This window comes from Vanellus vanellus (assembly GCF_965231255.1).
Source record: "Vanellus vanellus genome assembly, chromosome: 6".
In the NCBI taxonomy this organism is placed as follows: Eukaryota; Metazoa; Chordata; class Aves; order Charadriiformes; family Charadriidae; genus Vanellus; species Vanellus vanellus.
Genome location: NC_138911.1, coordinates 10,495,857 through 10,514,566, shown reverse-complemented (window position 1 = coordinate 10,514,566; position 18,710 = coordinate 10,495,857). Strand labels below are relative to the sequence as shown.

General features: G+C 38.6%; 1 protein-coding gene across 1 annotated transcript in view; it reads left to right on the top strand.

The window, feature by feature from the left end:
• BMAL1 (basic helix-loop-helix ARNT like 1) overlaps window positions 1-18,710 on the top strand; it is a 53,892-nt gene that overhangs the window by 25,426 nt on the left and 9,756 nt on the right. The window contains exons 2-11 of the mRNA XM_082485187.1: window positions 769-892; window positions 1,624-1,771; window positions 5,802-5,840; window positions 6,184-6,225; window positions 7,185-7,342; window positions 8,812-8,891; window positions 9,891-9,983; window positions 12,076-12,193; window positions 14,365-14,514; window positions 15,943-16,189. Of these exons, the coding sequence (XP_082341313.1) occupies window positions 1,632-1,771; window positions 5,802-5,840; window positions 6,184-6,225; window positions 7,185-7,342; window positions 8,812-8,891; window positions 9,891-9,983; window positions 12,076-12,193; window positions 14,365-14,514; window positions 15,943-16,189 (1,067 nt within the window). The 5' untranslated portion in view covers window positions 769-892; window positions 1,624-1,631. The remainder of the gene's footprint in view (window positions 1-768; window positions 893-1,623; window positions 1,772-5,801; window positions 5,841-6,183; window positions 6,226-7,184; window positions 7,343-8,811; window positions 8,892-9,890; window positions 9,984-12,075; window positions 12,194-14,364; window positions 14,515-15,942; window positions 16,190-18,710) is intronic.

The window sequence follows — 18,710 nt, the reverse complement described above, 5'->3', positions numbered from 1 at the left end:
CAGTCACAATGTTCACAGATGCATTAACCAGAAAACAGTGTATCCAAGAGACTGTCATGTTTTTTTGCAAGAGGCAGACTTAGAACAGTTTTTAAATCTTGCATAGTAAGTTTTGCTGAAAAACTTGTTTTGTGACAGAAATCTGGAAGGGAAGGACATCCACCTGCAGACCAGCTACTAAGTTTACAGTGTAGTTGGCAGACGCAGCTGAGGACTTGAGTTATAGTGTGGGGTGTGGATTTTATTTAAAACTTAAGCCTGCAGAATAGAACAATATTTAACTCCCCCTTTTCTTTGAAAATGCCAACTGCTGTTACAAAGGAAAATAAAAAAGAAAGCCAAGCTCAAACTGTCTTCTTTCTATGGCCACCTTAGAAGTGAGCGGCTAGGAATAAGTTGGTCTTTTGCACTGTGACAGCAGTTTGACTCATTCTGGTAGCATCTGACAGCAGGTGTGGTCAGATCTGATCATTGTTTGGGAGCAGAGAGGTTTTATGCAAAGACCAAAGAATGAATGATAAGCAGGGCGCAAAAGGAAGTGATGCTCAAGAGATTCTTTCTATTCAAAGCTTGGTCCATTGGAGATGCACATCCTGACATCTAACCCTTTTGATGATGGATAACGCTTCTACGTTTCATAAGGAAATTAAAATTTGATCCTTGAGTAGGAAACGTCTTTTTGCTGCTGTAAACTGTGTCAAAACCAATTGTTTTAAACAAACTTGTTTTGAAACTGTTTTTAAGCATGCTGGTTTTCTTCCCACTCAGGTTTTTGAAAGTACTTGACTAACAGAATATGAGGCATGGAAGAGTTTTAAGGTGATCAGCTGCTTCAGGCTGAGCATCATCGTCTTTCCCCAGGTGGATCAAGGCTTCCAAGACAGGCTTTCAGGTAAAAACTCTTCTGTTTCACAGTTGTTGCCATTTAGTCATGAATAAGCTTCCCACAGGGCTTTTTCCAACAATGTAATTGTTTGCAGTCTAGAGGGTTAAAATACATGTTTTGGATGAAAAAGCTAATTAGATTCGTTTGTACCTTAAACTATTCTTCTTAGACCATCGTCAGGTTATTAATTTTTTATTTGTGGTGTCTGCTTTGGTGGAGATGTTTATTTAGCCTGATTTTCTATGGAACTCTTCTGGATTCTGTTTTCAGAATTCAGTGGAATTAAAACTCTCAGAGCTTATGAGCTTTGATAATATTAGCTTCAAATGGAGAGACACACTAAAACTAGAGTTCCCAGTCAGCAAAAGACAGACAGAACACCTTTTATTTATGTTAGGTAGAAGCAGTTGGCTGGACAGTTAACATAAGAGTAAACCTGGTTTAGTTAAAGATCATGCTGACATTTCATTAAAAACAACGTGTTAAGTAATGTGTTTTGAGAATGGTCATGGTTTGTATGCAATATTCAATACAACAGTAGCTGGAAAAGGAGAAATTGCCTATTATCTGTTTTATGGCAAAAGGAAATAATACAATTGTGATTTTTTTTTTTTTTTTTTTCCCAGTTTTTAAGAATACTAAGTTTGAGATTTGTTTTTTTTTTTGGTTAAAATATATAAGTTTCTGCTTCTACTAATGCCTTTTTTGGTGTTTCTTTTTTTTCTTTTCAATGTTAGACAATCCAATGGCAGACCAAAGGATGGACATATCTTCTACAATTAGTGACTTTATGTCACCAGACCCTGCTGACTTGATCTCCAGTTCCCTTAGCACTTCAGGAATGGATTGTAATAGGAAAAGAAAGGGAAGCTCTACTGATTATCAGTAAGTTGGACCTCTCTTGATTTAACACTGCTAAAAAGAGGCTGTAACACAACAAAACAGTGGGGGGGAGAAGTATTTATTGCAATTTTTAAATAACCTTTTCTTGACAACCTGTCGTAAAGGTTTTAATAAATAAAAAAACTACTATGCGCTAAGAGGAAAGTTCATTATTTAATGATAAAAATAAAGCCTTCATCTTGGTGCAGCTAGAATTGAGGGTTATCAAATGGGGTAAGGCTGAGGAAAGAAACCGTTGGCTGATGAGGGGGGAAAAAGTTAATGCTGATGAAATGTACAGTGTGAAGGTTGATTATATTGGCCGTTTACCTAGAATGTCTGACTAGTGAGAGGGAAGATTCATTAAAAAGCAGAAGCAAAACTAGGAATAGTTCCTTTTCTTTACCGATTGTTTGCCTTTTTACTCACTTCCTATCAGTGTGCTGCCAACCTTTGCCTGATGAAGCTATTTCGGTCTCCCAGTTGAAGATGAAACTGAGTTGTCTCTGGTTTGCGGCAGTAGATCTGCCATCCGTTGAATCGACTGATTTAACCTTGTGTCGGTCCTCGACTGTAGGCTATTATTCCTGACAAAATAAAAACTTGGTTTCTCTGAATCAGTGGTAGAATGTGGTTTTGTTTCAAGAAAGCTGCTTCTCCTTAAGGGAGGCTTGCTAAGAACAGGGCTTAGAAGCAGTGTCCAAGCCATAGCTTCTGTCTTGGGGCAGGTGTTTGAAATAGAAAGAAATCACAGCAACTCTGCTTTAGAATAGTAAAGGTCATAGTAAAGTTTATCAGCTTTCCAAATGTGTAATGTATTCTTCACTAGGGCACACCAAGACCGACCTACTTACTCTCTGTGCAAACCTCATACGTATTGTAACTTTACAAAGTCTAGCTGCAGGGTAACTTGTGAATGGGTCCTATCCATTATTAATACAGCTATGTAGTCCATTTTTATGTAACTTAGCACAAATTTTGTCATTTTTGGCCTTTGGACTGTTGGCAGTTCTTATTACAGGGAGGGGTAGAATTTTTAATCCTTGCTGAGCATGACAATTAAGAATTAGGTTCCCCATGCATATGACTTCTTTTTAGGAGAACTTACACGCAAAACATTAAGTGCTGTTGAAAGACCACAAAACATACGGCATACGTACCTTCTCTAATATGCATCTAGTCTTCCTGAAAAGTACGTGACTCCCTCTAGTTGAATTGACTACTACAAAATTCAGTGAAAAGCCTCAATCTTACCAACTTCCTCTTCTCTAGAAAGGATTTCTCCATCTTTATTCTTCTGAGTAGGAAGCATTGCTCAAGTCCTCTTTTCCAAAAGACAGCTTGCTCTTGTAAGTTATAATTCTGCCCTTTAGGTTGTGTGTGCATTTTATTAAATATGTGAAAACACCCTTTCCTTGAATCCTAAGTAAAATAAGTCTACAACAGCTGTCATCATACCACAGTTCATGTTGTGTTGCAAAGGAAATGGTGACTAGTAAATATTCCCATTTTAAAATAGAACCTAAGGTAGACTTCCTTGATCCTTCCTTTTATATGTATGTATCAGTAAGTGTTGTTCAGAAATGCTACTGTTCAGCTTTTGCTGCCTGATAACAATTCGTTTTTTACATAAATTGTTTAAATGTCCAGTTTAATGCTTCATTTGCCAGTGAAGTCTGGGAATAAGGAAGAAGCTGACTGTTTTAGTGTGGTTCTTTGTTCACTTCTCAAGTACAAGGAAGCGTGTTGATCACCTGCGCTTTCAGCTCTCCACACCAGCTTCTTTTCAATTCGTTCTCCTGCCACTCCTCCAGGAAAATTCCCATCCAACCTATTGCTGTCACTTCAGCAGAGGTTGTCTGTTCTCCACTACGGTCTGTTTTAGTCAAATGCTGGAATCCAAGACTTCATACACAGGTCTATAAACAGTTAATTTCTTTTCTTGGGAGTAGTGCTTTCCGTTGAAATAATATACGATAAGAAAACAAACCGTCCTGAAGCATTTGTAACTTGTCTCGTACCTCTCTTTAGATTTTCCTTCCTGGGTTTTTCTAAGGCTAAAATGAATTTTGTCACAACAAGCATCCTGTAGCTAAAAGTGGCGTCACAAGCAGAAAACTGATGCCTCGTTTCTGTTTCTAAGTCCTGTTCTAGACCTGCATGCTATTTCTTTGCGAGCACCAGAAGTGCTTTGAGCCATTGGCTAACACAGTAACGCAAATGTGGAAATTGAGAAAACCTTTAGCGCTATTCAAACTTCTTTTAAAAACTAATCACAAAGATAATTGATTTAGAAGTGCAATGAATAATATATGAAAGACTACCACGTTTATTTTTAAGAAAGCTAACGTCCAATGTTAAACAGGAATAACTAGTACGTTAATGGCTAACAGGAGAAGATTTTTCATAAGGGTCTTATAAAAGATAGCCTTTTATGTTAAAGCTCAGTGGTACTTCAGATCACTTTACAGTCTTGAAGTGATGCCAGTAGCTAGCTTGCGTGTAGAAATTCTGTTTAATTTCCTTATGATATGATAAAGTCTGTATAAAGTTCAGAATTAGGACTTTAGTACTGACTGAAAGAAAATATTCAGCTGTCCTGCTGGGCAGAATCACAAACTGAAAAACTCGGGATACTTTTTTTAATTTTTTTTTTTTTTATTTCTGGCCTTGGAGTCCTCCAAAATCCCATTTATCTAACCACAAGGGCAACACGCATAAAGCACAGATCTTTTATTTTTGAAGATGAAACAGTATCTCAGTGATTTGCATAACATAATTGAGGTTAGTTGTTTTACTAGTTTTTCACATTAAGTGTAATGAACTATACTATCTTGTCTTCGAAACAGAATTACTCCTTCAGAAAGTAGGTTCATTTGAACAAACTTGTCTCCTTAGAATATGTTCTCTGCTATTGTCTTGTTTTCATTGTGCTTTTCATTTCAAATAGAATATAAATTAGCTTGAGAATTTCAACAGAAAATGTAAGACACTCTTCTTGTTTCCTATACATGGTGTACTTTATTTTTCTTTCTTTTCAGACTTGATGGCTTTCCTTTTGAGTAAGTATAAATATTTTAATAATCGGTTTCATTTGAAAAAGATGCTTGGTGTTTTTCATTGCCTTTCCCACCTCTTCTCCTAAAATAAGCCAGGCTTAAGAGTGTCCATTTAAGCACAATTGTACAGATTTATATATATCAAAGCATTATCTTCCGAATTCTTTTGTCTAACAGTGCTGTAGTCTTAGGCAGTCAACTTTTTTTCACCAGATACATCTATGAAACACTTCCCTTGTTCCTGTACATATGGTTACAATATTAAAATGTGATAAGGGGGATCCTTTTTATTCCTCATGCCTCCTTCCTTCTTTTTTTTTTTTTTTTTCGCGTTGAGACAGAAGTAAGCCATGCATCTACACTGAAAGGTGTACTAATTTAGAATGTGCCTGGTTAGTTTCATTCAGTCTCCTGTTCTCTTCATGCATTTGGCCATTCCCAGTGGTTCATTGATCTATTACTCTCTCCTAACCCAAAATCAACTACCATAAGGCAAACTAAAGTGTAGAACACACAGGCATCTGCACAAAGTCATTCAGGGCAATTTGTGAATTTTATGCTAGGCACTTTGATAACTGCCTATGGTCGAACTTTTAATTATAGTAAATGCAATTTAGTAGCCCTATTTTTGATGAAGGCATGAAAAATATCTGCTTTGATATGTCCTTTTCTTTTCCCTCTAGTTAACTGAACAGATGATATCTTTGAACTGCAGCATGTTTTACTGTCAAACACATCAAACTGTGCCATTTTGTTAGCTCTGAAGGAGACACAACTAATTTAAGAAAATGTTGTAATAGTACAAAACCCGCATAACTTCTCTGGTCCTTCCAGGTTCTCCCATTTTTCTTCTTATTTTTGTATTTAGGATTTAAAGATGACAGGAATACTTCATTCTAATTTTATGATAGTTTGATAATAATTTTGCTAATCCTGCTTGATTTGTGATATATTGCTTTATTGTGTTTCTGCAGGGAAGGTATGGATACAGATAAAGATGACCAACATGGAAGGTACCGTTGATAGAGTCACTACAATGTTAGTTCCGTAGTACTGACGTAGGATCCTGTGTGGAGATACCTGTTTTCATTGTCACTGTGTTGACTTGTTCCAAATTGTTTCTTTGCTGGGACAGAGGCTTAAGATTGTTGAACAAATTAAAGCAGACAAACAAAAAAGCCTTGCACCTTGAGCCACAGTATTATAAGTAATGATATTTTTCTGAAGAAAGGTTAAATAAATATTCAAATTTAAAAAAAAATATTTCAATGAGGATCGGTAGGTATGTAAGATGCATTAAAAGAGTTGTTTTCACTGTTTTCAGCACTGTAACTTTGTGATACCATTTCTTAACAGATTGGAGTATACAGACCAGCAAGGCAGAATAAAAAATGCAAGGTAATAATATAAGCAAATACGTTGACAACAATTGATCTCTTGCCTTTTGCCACATATGAAATATTTGCACGTTTCTTATCCTGAAAATAATTTTTTCTAGCCTTGACCTTCTCTTACTTTTCCATATCTTTGCACTGTTTACGTTTTTCATGTATAAACTGCATATAGTCGAAATGCAAACTTGGTAGGTAACTTGTTTATAGTCACTTCTGTTAATATTAACGTTGAAATTGAAGTCTGTATATGTTTCTGATAATGTTATATTTTTAGGCTTGTTTCCTTCAATAGTGAGCTAAAAGTGTTGAGAGTGACTCTTTAATATGGGAAAATTTAAAACAAAAATAAAATAACTTAGGGTTTATCATGATTTTTCCTGGTTAGGGAGAGTTTAGTTCAGAGGTATCTCAAATATTTCAAATGGAAAGCTGTAGGATGAGTAGAGGATTTATAGTGCCACAGCAAAAGGTAGTTTTCAATACTCAGTACATTCATATAGTATACTGATTCTAAATTCTTAATTCAATGCTTTATTCAATATTTACATACACTGGAATTTGCTTATCTGTGACCTTTATGATTCCAGTGATGTTTCAGTGTATGTGCCAAGAACAAAGTGCTGTCCAGCAGTAGAAACTTCTAGATGATTTTGTACTGTTTCGTGGATTGTTTCAGAACTGAGGATTCAGTGTACTGTATGGCAAACATTATATGTGTTTTCTGGTAAATTAGAACCATGTGCTGCAGCCTCGTCTATTGCTGATAATTGTTACTCACCCCAATAATGAACATAAAATGTCTGAAGAATTCTGTATGTGGATGTTCCTTTTCATGAGGATAAGAGGGTAACCTAATTATCAGGAGGAGGTTGATGTGTTTTTGTTATACAGGATTTGGGAATTTGTTAATATGATTTATTTTCTCATGCTTTTCTGTTTTTCCTTGCCACCTTACTTGTTTAGGGAGGCTCATAGTCAAATTGAAAAAAGGCGTAGAGATAAAATGAACAGTTTTATAGATGAACTGGCATCTTTGGTACCAACGTGCAACGCTATGTCTCGGAAGCTAGATAAACTCACTGTATTGAGAATGGCTGTCCAGCATATGAAAACATTACGCGGTAAGTTGATTGGGGTGGAGGGGGGCCAGGGGCAGAGTGGGACTGAAAGAGGATGGCAAGATGGGGTTTCCCCAAAGCCATGCTTTTTCTCCCCCTTTCTTGCCCTTTTGCCGAAAAGGAGTAAGTTAATACATTTTGGGAGGACTTTTCCCCTTTTCTTAGCATCTGACGCTGCGTGTTCATTTATAGCTTACTGGTTCACGGTCCAATATCCTGATCTGACTGGGAAATCCGTGGGTGAGAAACAATAATTTTCCGTTGTCTGACCTGATTGGGCACCTTCGCTAGATTCAACAAAAGCAAGGCAGCTGGGGCAGGTGAGGGGAGGGAACAAAGGGCTTAAGTGGCAGTGCATAGTTGAATCTTGTCTAGCACTGAGCAGCGCTCTTGGGCGGGCGATATGCAAAACTTGTTGGATAGAGAGGTTAGATTTTAGGTGTAGGAAGTATTTCTACAGGACTTCTGAGGTTTTGTGTTCATACCTTTAGCGCTCTGTGAAAGAATGAAGAGTACTTGGAAAGTTCAATTTTAGTCTCTTTAACCAGTTACTGTTACAAGCACTTGAAGGGAAACGCACAGGTTTGGAAGAGTTAGGATTGTTGCAAATTTCTGTATGTCCTAAAGCTTCACATAAGAGTGAATCAGTGCTGGGGTACAATTGGCGATGATGGTGAAAGCTTAAGCCTTCAGGAAATATGCCCCTGAGAAAAGGTAGTGATGCAGCTCATTTAAAGAAAGAGTCGGTGTTCTAGTTTCTAGGAGACCTGGTGTTTTCCAATCATACTTATCCTAATGTTTTTGAAAGGTTTAATTTTTTTCTGCTGCTGTCATTGGGTTAAGTTAGTACTTCTTAGCACTTCGGTGGTTACTGATATGAATCTTCTTTGTCTTTATGAAGGGACTAGAATGAGAAGGATTACTCTTTGATAAATAGCTGCCTCCTTTGTTGCTAATTTGGGGCTTTTAGCATTGTGAGATGATGTCCTTGTAACGTTGTTTTTTGTCTTTGGTATGGAATGAAAGAACTGATGTCTAAGTTCCTAATTGACAATCTGTTTACATGACCGTGTCATGTTTTACTGAGTTATAAAGAGAAGAAATAGCTCGAAGGTTTTTATTCTTTAATTTCTTCCTTTTCATTTCTAGTTCTGAAATAGGCCATAAGTCAAACATAGCATTTGGGTTAAAAAATATGTTGAGGAACGCTTTTATATTTCAGAAGGCATTTAATTTGCATTACTACATAATGCAGTATTTGTATTTTAGCAAAAAAGCTTCATCCTTTTTTGAGTTGATACCAACAGAGCTCGTGTTGGTAGTAAAACAGAATCAAACGGCAACTTCCATTTTAAAGAACACCTGCAATGAATAACAGTATAGGAAGGAGCCAAAGGAAAACCGCTCATTTAAGCGTGTATTGTTAAGTTTGTGATATGGGGATTATTTTTTTGTTTGTTTGTTTTCTTTAGGTGCTACAAACCCATACACAGAAGCAAACTATAAGCCTGCTTTTCTATCAGATGATGAATTAAAACATCTTATTCTCAGGGTATGTTTCAGCTTTTAATTAAGAGTTGTTAATGACTTTGGACATAACTCTCCCAAAGTAAAACACCAGTATTTTTCTGCCTTGTATCTCAGCTTAAGAACGTTCTGGTTATGGAGGATAATGTAGAAATCTGCAAGACTACTGTATAAAGTCAATGGGTTTTAACGATGACTAGCGTCTCTTAATTTAAGCAGAAAGATTGAAGACAGGCATCTGAGGATTTTCATGGTAACCATCAGAATCTTCAGTTATTTCATGAAATTAACCAAAATCACATAAAATGCTTTCTTGCAGATTTTCTGCCGTGGGCTACCTTGACATGATTTTCAGCGTACAATGATATAACAAACACCTTTTTTAGGTCACTGATGTAACATGACTTAGTATGGTTGGCTGCTTGCTGTATATTTCTTTTATAGCGTGGAGAGTATATATCACTTGTCAATAGTTAAGCTGTTCTAGTGGCTTGTGTAATTTGTGAAGCACTGCAGTGTCCAGATGCAACATATGCAGAATTTAATTTCTGCAGCATTGTGACTCTAAAGCTATAAAACTAGAGTCTAATCGTGTATGCTTGCATGTGACTGAAAAAGAGTATTATTGAAATGGGAGTTACTTGCCTACAGGCACGTAAATATCCAGGTTATGTTTGGTGTCTAAAAGAGGAACTATGGAATAAATACACTTAAAATAATATTTTAATTTGGGGGAATATTGAACAGAACCATAATATTATTGAACAATACACGGATTCTTTCTTCCCATAAAAGTGACTTTAAATTCTGGGCATGATGCCCAGAATGATACCAAAATTGTTTACAGATGCAAAAAAACCCTTTATTGTAATTTCATATCTTGCCTGTTGACTCAGTTATCTCTAAATGTTAAGAAAGCTCTCCTAGTGTAGAAATTCTGCTGTATACAAAGTGTTTTTAAAGGTTATAATGATGCAATGAGGATGTATAACTTAGTAATTTACTTCCCCCCCCCCCTAATTAGGCAGCAGATGGATTTCTTTTTGTTGTGGGCTGTGACAGAGGGAAGATACTGTTTGTTTCAGAATCTGTCTTCAAGATCCTCAACTACAGTCAGGTATTCTTTTCCATTTTAAGTAATCATAGAATCATAGCATGGTTTGGGTTGGAAGGGACCTTACAGATGATCTAGTTCCAACCCCCCCGCCATAGGCGGGAAGGGGCCTTAAAAGATTTGAAAGCTTTTCATGATTATGCATTTATACGGAAGGATATTTGTGTGAATAGTCTGTCTTGAAAGCTGAGATTTGCTGCAAAGAAAGAGCTTTTTCTCCCACATCATTAGAGAAGCCTGTTTCTGGTTTCCATTGAAACTAAGGAGGTAAAAAGGAACTAACTCTCCTGATTGATGAATTCTGATCAGGGATTTACCCTCAGGCTTGTAAAAGCGTTATCTAATTGCATGTGTAAGCACATACTGAGAAATCAGTCTAAAGTTATTCCAATAGCTTCACGTGAATTTTTTGATTCAGTTTTCTTTCTGTCTGTTCTGGTTTTGCTATCATACTTACTAATGGAAACTGGGAAGCAATTATACTGAAGCCAGGTTTCTAATATATGCTTAATGTGAGGCTTAATTTATATTCTTCATTCTTTCTGTCATCTGTCCTCCTTACCAAATGTAAAAACTGTATTAGCTTCAAATGTTTTCAATAGCCAGCCAGGTAGGTATATACTACATATCTCCTCATCATGTAACTACTGAAAGAGAACATTTGTAATTATGATCTTTTTACTTCAAATGTGTAGCGTATGAAGCGAGACTGAAGAGAAACCGGAATATTTGGTGGTGGTGGATTGTGCACGTTATTTCTGCAAAACTCTTACTGAAAATCATGAAATGAATTACTGTGTAATGTAGTCATAACTTCAAAACATACAGGGAAAACATACCTTTGATTAAATCCTGGATCTCAGATGTTTGATGTTCCTTGGTTAGAGCTATACGTAAAAGGATTGTTTAGAATCGATATGTGTGATGGGTTGACCCTGGCTGGATGCCAGGTGCCCACCAGAGCTGCTCTATCACTCCCCTTCTCAGCTGGACAGGGGAGTGAAAATACAACAAAAGGCTCATGGGTCAAGATAAGGACAGGGAGAGATCATTCACCAATTACTGTCATGGGCAAAACAGACTCAACTTGAGGAAATTAGTTTAATTTATTACCAATCAAATCAGAATAGGATAATGAGAAATAAACCCAAATCTTAAGAACACCTTCCCCCCAGCCCTCCCTTCTTCCTGGGTTCAGCTTCACTCCTGATTTCTCTACCTCCTCCCCCCAAGGGGCATGGGGAATCAGAGTTACAGTCAGTTCATCACACCTCGTCTCTGCCATTCCTTTCCTCACCTGCTCCAGTGTGGGGTCCCTCCCATGGGACACAGTCCTTCATGAACTTCTCCAATGTGGGTCCTTTCACAGGCTGCAGTTCTTCGTGAACTGCTCCAGTGTGGGTCCTTTCCACAGGGTGCAGTCCTTCAGAAACAGACTGCTCCAGTGTGGGTCCCCCACGGGGTCACAAGTCCTGCCAGCAAACCTGCTCCAGCATGGGCTACTCTCTCCGCGGGTTCACAGGTCCTGCCAGGAGCTTGCTCCAGCACAGGCTACCCACGGGGTCACAGCCTCCTTCAGGCATCTACCTGCTCCAGTGTGGGGTCCTCCGTGGGCTGCAGGTGGATATCTGCTCCACTGTGGACCTCCATGTGTTACAGGGGGACAGCCTTCCTCACCATGGTCTTCACCACAGGCTGCAGGGGAATCTCTGCTCCAGCACCTGGGGCACCTCCTCCACCTCCTTCTTCACTTGGTGTCTGCAGAGTTGTCGCTCTCACGTGTTCTCACTCCTCTCACCGGCTGCAATTGCCGTTGCGCAGGTTTCCCCCCCTCCCCTTCTTAAATATGTTATCTCAGAGGCACTACCACCGTCACTGACGGGCTCAGCCTTGGCCAGCAGCAGGTCTGTCTTGGAGCCAGCTGGAATTGGCTCTGTCAGACATGGGGGAGGCTTCTAGCAGCTATTCACAGAAGCCACCACTGTACCCCCCCGCTACCAAAACCTTGCCACACAAACCCAATAGAGGATTCTAAAATTGGGAAAATATGCTGAACAATTACTTTAAATTTTGACTGAATATTCAATCTCTACAGAATGATTTGATTGGTCAAAGTTTATTTGATTACCTTCATCCTAAAGACATTGCCAAAGTGAAGGAGCAGCTCTCTTCTTCCGACACTGCGCCACGAGAAAGACTTATAGATGCAAAAAGTAAGTATTACCACCTTTTTCAAAAGTGTCATTGTAGTCTGAATATTTGCCTAATATTGAAAGTTTGTGTGTGGAGTGCTGTTTGGATTGTGTGTCATGCCAAGGAAGTTCTCGCTTGAAGACAGAAAAAAAAACACCACCACCAAAACCAAGAACAAAAACCAGATACCTGAATGTAGAAGCTACTAGGTTTGGTGTGCACTGCAGTATAGATGCATTAGTTTAACTGGTTTCACCTGTGAGGCATCCTCTCTTTTCGAGGCATCAAAGGTATAATTTACCCCATCGAAGCGTTTGTTCTAATCTGTCATTCTCAATGGTGAGAATACGCTCCGAATTATTTTGGTTATCCTTAGCTGTCAGTCAAGATAGAGGATTTTATTTATTCATTCATTTATTTATTACTGCCACTTCCATCAATGACCTAACCTTTCTCTTATAAGTTTTTTAACCTGATCCTTGGAATCATTTCCTACTGTGTCTCTTAGCTCTGTTCCACTCTGGTGTTTTAAAGTAGTTCTGTATCTGTGCTGCTTTTGAGGTGAGTGGGTGTTTAATTTGCGCTCATACCAGGAGTCTGCATTGCTTAAGTAGACGATGGTATCTTACAACTGCAGATTTCCAGGTTGTTAAGTCTCATGCTTGTCGGGAGCAGAAATCTCTAGGATCTCATCTCAAAGAAGCCACCAGCTCAACTTCAGAAACTGAAGCTGAGAGAGATCATTCCAGGGCAGTGAGCCTAGAGGCTCCAGCTGGATCAGCTGAAGTTTTTCTGGCTCCTGGTTTTGTCTGGTTGTCAAGCATGTATATCCAGTTCTAGCTCCTTTTTTGTATGCCTCTGACAAAGTTAGGGCAAAAATAAATACTATGAATTACAGTCTTCCCATCTGCTATGATAGACTGACTGGTAGAATTTCAAGAACTCATATTCTTAAGACTACTAGTATGTATGTATTTATTTTTATGTTGGCATGAGTGACTCAGGCACAGCTTGTACTCTCACCACTCAACAGCAGTTTAGAGTGCGTGTGGTGCAGGACAGTCTGACCTCCTTGAGGTGACCTCACTCCATTCTAAAGTTAAGGGAGACACACTTTACATTACTACATTAGCATCATTGTTTCCCTCCTTATGTTAAAAGCCTACAGGGCCCTAGAAGTTTTTGAACATGTTTATAGCTGTTTGTTTATACATATTCCCATGCAGAAATGGTTGAAGTGGATAGCAGGCTGTGGAAAAGTTGCTATCTGATTTAAACCCTCCATCAGCTCTTAGAGCACTGTCCCCTGGAGCTCCAGCTGCATCACTGGTGTTGCTGATATGTGTGCTCCTGATGCATGCCAGGCATCTTCCTGGAGCTCTGTTTGTACCAGCAGTCTGCTGGTGGCTCCCAGAGTTGATGTGTGTTTTCATACTGTGTTTCTCCAGTTACTTTTCACAGAAAAGAATGTAAGAATCTCCTGCAAGAATATGGACTTATTGTTAGGACATGTTTGTATGCACTTCTTTGAGGCGAGAGACTTCTTACACGTAACTGGAGATCTTGGGGATTTGCAGTCCCTGTGTAGGCCACTGCTACCTTTTTTCCCCCCTTCCATCAGAACAGTGAAGAAACCTGATGTTTAGGAACACACCAGTTGAGATGGACCTGGAATGTCACTGGGCCTCTTCTGCTCTGTGCGTGCATATCTGCTCTCTGGGTGGGTGTTGTGATAGAAAAGCCTTCCAATCTGAAGGGTCGTGGTCCTACTGAGTGACTATAGGTATGAAGTACTGCCCTGGTTATGGGTAAATAATCTCTCTCTATTTTTAATCAGTTGCTTAGTGTTCAAAGAAATCACATTTATTGCAAAACTTGTGTGGATTTTTACAATCTCTTGCTAATCATTGCATTCAGAACCCTGTATTCTCAAGCTGGCGTCAATGTTTTCACGCTAGAAAGCGTAATCAGAAACTCTAATGTCGATATGGTCAGTTGAGTCCTGCACTTATTCACTTACATGAAAAACTCCAAAATAGGACTTCTGCTTCTGAAGAATAGTATAAAGGACTTCTGTGAAAGTCCCAGCAAAGTTGAAACATCGTACAGTTGGGTTGTATGATGCGATCATTTGTATGGTTAACTTCTTACCTGACAAAGAAAGCACCCTCACTTCCTCTGTTTGCTGCAGCTGGACTGCCAGTTAAAACTGATATAACACCTGGGCCATCACGACTATGTTCTGGAGCAAGACGGTCCTTCTTTTGTAGGATGAAGTGCAATAGACCTTCAGTCAAAGTAGAAGACAAGGATTTTCCTTCAACCTGTTCAAAGAAGAAAGGTAACAATTATGCATTTTATTGCCAAATGTAATGGCTGTCAGGCTTTTTTTTATATATATACTGTTGCTCATTTGCAGTAGTTACATTTTTTATATTTATTGAACACTGTCAATGTTTCTTATTAAGCTGTTGATCAATGCCTAGTCTGTTACTTCTTCATACTTCCTCCTCCCTCGCCCCCTTCCCCCCAATAGTAGCTCTTACACACTCTATTAGTACATAAAGCCAAATCCTCCTTTCTGCTTTCTTGACATTTTTGCAGGCAGTTTGTGCTGACAGTTCTGGTGTGGTTACTGCATCTTCTTCAGAAATTAAACATATCACATTCAGTCTTGACCTTCTGGCCAATGTTCCCAACAAAGGGGAGCTGTTACCCATTCTGTTTCTCTGCTCCATATTTGACAAATGATATTTGGATGGTTATCCATCTTAAAAAATTAGTTTATTCTGAGTTCATCTGTGGTTTTGGCACATTCTGAGTAGTGGAAACATAGCATTTCTACACCAGAAGTATTTGGTCATAACATTATCAAAGTTGGTAACATTTTTTGCCTCTGCAGGCTATTATTCTAGACATGTTGGAATATATATTTAGTCCAAAATTGAAAGTTTCTTCTTTGAGTACTTTGGATAATACATTTGATATTAGTTAGTGGAAAGCGTCAACAAGAGAAGAGAAGCCAACTTCAGTGTTTTGTCTTTGATGTGACAGCTGCCCCAAGTATCTTCCTGCTAGGTTCAGCCACAGCTTGAACCTTGGATCCCATTTTAGTGCTCATCCCTGCGGAAACCAGCTGGTGCAGTTAGGCATAAGCCTTTTACTCTGCCTCTCTAGGAAAGTCGTCTTCCATGCAGTTTGAAGGCCTGCTCAGTGCTGAGGAATATGAGTTCTCCTTTCAGATACTGACTGTATTCCCTGTCATTGGGAATCTTCATCCTCACCTCTATGTACAGCTGTCCCCTGTGTACTTCAAGCATTGTATATTCTGCCAAACAAATGGTTCTGTTTTTTTGTAGGAGCCTCGTGTTAAGTTGAGAAAGGCATCTTATTTATTAATATACTAATTTCTTCAAACAATCTTTTAGATTATTTGCATCCTTTGCTGAAATAATAAAACGTGATGCAATTCCTACTTAAAGATTATCAAAAGCAACCCTGGTCTGACCTGTGTGGTGTTTCAGTATAAACAATGGTTTTGCAGAGATAAATTGTTTATTGAATTGTCTCAGATCAGCTGCATTGAAGCAGGAGTGCTGAAAAAATCCGTAGTGAACAGTATCCCAAATTTCCTGAATGAGAGAGGAGATGCATTATTAGCAGAACTGAGGTGAAGTTCTCAAAAGCAATATCCATGACCTAACTGCTTTTTTGTTTTGTTTTGTTTTTTTTTTTTGTTCTTGTTTTTTTTTTTTTTATCTTTTTACAGCAGACCGCAAAAGCTTTTGCACTATTCATAGTACAGGATATTTAAAAAGCTGGCCGCCAACAAAAATGGGACTAGATGAAGATAATGAACCAGATAACGAGGGTTGTAATTTAAGCTGTCTTGTTGCAATTGGACGGCTGCATCCTCATGTAGTACCACAGCCGGTCAACGGTGAGATCAGGGTGAAACCTACAGAATATGTTTCTCGACATGCAATAGATGGGAAATTTGTTTTTGTAGATCAGAGGTAAGAATACTTGTAATAACTTCTACAGTAAGTCACTGTCCAACGCTGCTTTATCGACTGCTTTATTTAAAGCAGTGTAAATACTATTGAAAAAAAGAAATGACTGTTCTTTTCAGCCTTTTACTATATCCCGACTGCAAGTTGTTTTGGTTTTTGTGACCCAGCTCAAAGCTATTACCCTGTATTTATTCAGTGTTACTGATTAAATTTTTAAAAAATCCAAAACCTCCAAAAATATGGCTTACTAGACAGAATAATCCAGGGATCGTTTCTGCCCATTTATTAAGGGAATGTATATATGTAATCCTCAGAGGAATAGGCTATCCTGTTTTTAAACTGGACTTCGTAATTACTATCTTTTTCTTGTTTGAAAACTTTTATAAACACTACACAGTTAAGTTATCCATATGTGGCAGTTATGCATCAGGCTTTAATAGCATATACATTTATTTAACTATATAACAGGACACATTCTGCTGAATTAATGCTTCTGTATGTGATCTTTTGTATTTATAAGAAAGCAAGCTTTTAATAAGCTTTGCTTCTTGGGAAAGGTTTGAGAACTTGTACCAGAGTGGTCTCTTCTTTCAAACATCCATTTTATTTACGATCTAAAAGGCTAGTTCTTATCTTTTTCAAAAGAAATTGCTTGAATTTTCTAAAAGTAGCAGAGATGTAACCTGGGTCTTACTTCAAAATAACCAGCACCGCCAAAGACAAAAAGGTGGTTGGAGGATGTTAATGGGGGATTAATGTTGTGTTGTTTGAGAGGGCTGGTTTGGTTCCCGTCCTTGTCAAGATGGATTGAGACTGCCCAGATGAGGCTGCTTCAGGTTGCCTGTGGCTTAGGCTCGGTTGCTTACAATGTTTGGAGCCCAGGCTCCAAACTCTGCCAGAATCTGCCTGCCGGAACTTGTTTCAGGGGTGTGTCTGGTGTGTCAGCTGATTTTTAGTGGACTTTGAGAGGAAATAGAGCTGATAGTCTTGAGAGGAAGTGCAGTAAGGAGAATCTTTGTGTGTGCATGTCTGTGTGGGTGTTACCTATCTGGTCTGGGTGGGTGGAGTTTTGGGATGTTTGGGTTAGTTGGTGGTTTTGGTTTGTTTTGGTGTTGTGTTTGGTTTTTGTGTGTTTGTTTTTTTTTTTGTTGGGTTGTTTGGTTTTTTTATTGTTTTTAATTTGATAGAGATATTTTTAAAATACCAGTTCTTCAGCAGCAGTGCTCAGAGCCGGTGATCCCTCTGGGAGCTACAAGAGCATCTGTAGCCTTTCTGTGGCTCAGAAGTGTGCTGTTCTGTCGTGCCAAAGCATGGTAGTTTATGAAGGAATTTTATGTTCAAAAGATCAGACGTATTCCCCTGATGGATAATGTTGAAGTATTTCTAAAATAGTAAGTCTTAGAAAATGTTGATCCATTGGATTTAAACACATATGCTCTTATTTAATTTTTTTCCAGCTGTTGTTTACTGACCCAGGAATGTGTATACTACTTCAAAGGGCTGTTTGAAAGGGAATTTTTGTAAAAGTAAGCCTCATCTGTAGGCTTAAACTTTGCATCCAATGATCCCTGCTTCCACCAGAGAATATTTAGGCACCTGTAAAAGTTGAAAACTATTAATTTATTTCTACGTTGTGGGTTTTTTTTGTTCATATAGACTTGCCCTGTTCCTTTGTCATTTGCCTGAGGGAATCCAGGAAATAAGCACTTCTTAAACTCTCCGTGACCCTAACTTTTTGTCCTTAGGGATTGCGTGGTCCCTGGAGAAGAACTGCTATAGATGAGGTGCCAGCTAGCTGGGCTACCACAGTCAGAGAACAACTTAAGGGTTCACAAACCATCCCACTTCTTACTACTTCAGTACTTTTAACGACTCTCGATGTGGAATGTGAGAGTAAAATTAAGTTTCTTATATACGCAGACGACGTCATATACAGCTTCAGAATTCAAAGCTGCCCTGTTAAGTCGGAGAAGTAAGTTAAGGAAAAAAAGTATATAAGGGATGAAATTCAAGAAGGACAAGAACAATTTCCTTCCTTGCTTAATAGAATATGGTCAGATGCTGAAAACACTAAGTCTTTTGACATCTGCGGTAATTTGGTGCATCTTCTCCTTTCCAAAAAGCCTGTTTGTCCTGCTACGAAAGTAAATGGAAAAAGTTTGACAAGTTGCTTACTGATGCCCACATTGGTTGTTACCCATCTATGTCAGGTTTACCACCACTGCAGTGCTGTTAAAAGGTTTGATTACTGCAATTCTTGGAAGAATCCTGGAATAAGGTTGACTTGGTTCCTAGCTCTTCCTTTTTAAAGATAGACTCTACGTTTAGCTACTTTGTGGTTCTCCACAGGCTCTCACAGGTAATTCATCAAAGCAGCCTTGGTGCTGTCAGCACTTTTAGTATCCTGGGATAAAGTTCACCAGACGAAAGCAGGTTTGAAAATTTCTCTCATGTAAATACTTGTAATGTTTCCTTCTCCGAGGCTGAGGTCTTGGAGCTCCTTGTCAATGAGGGCTTCAGATCT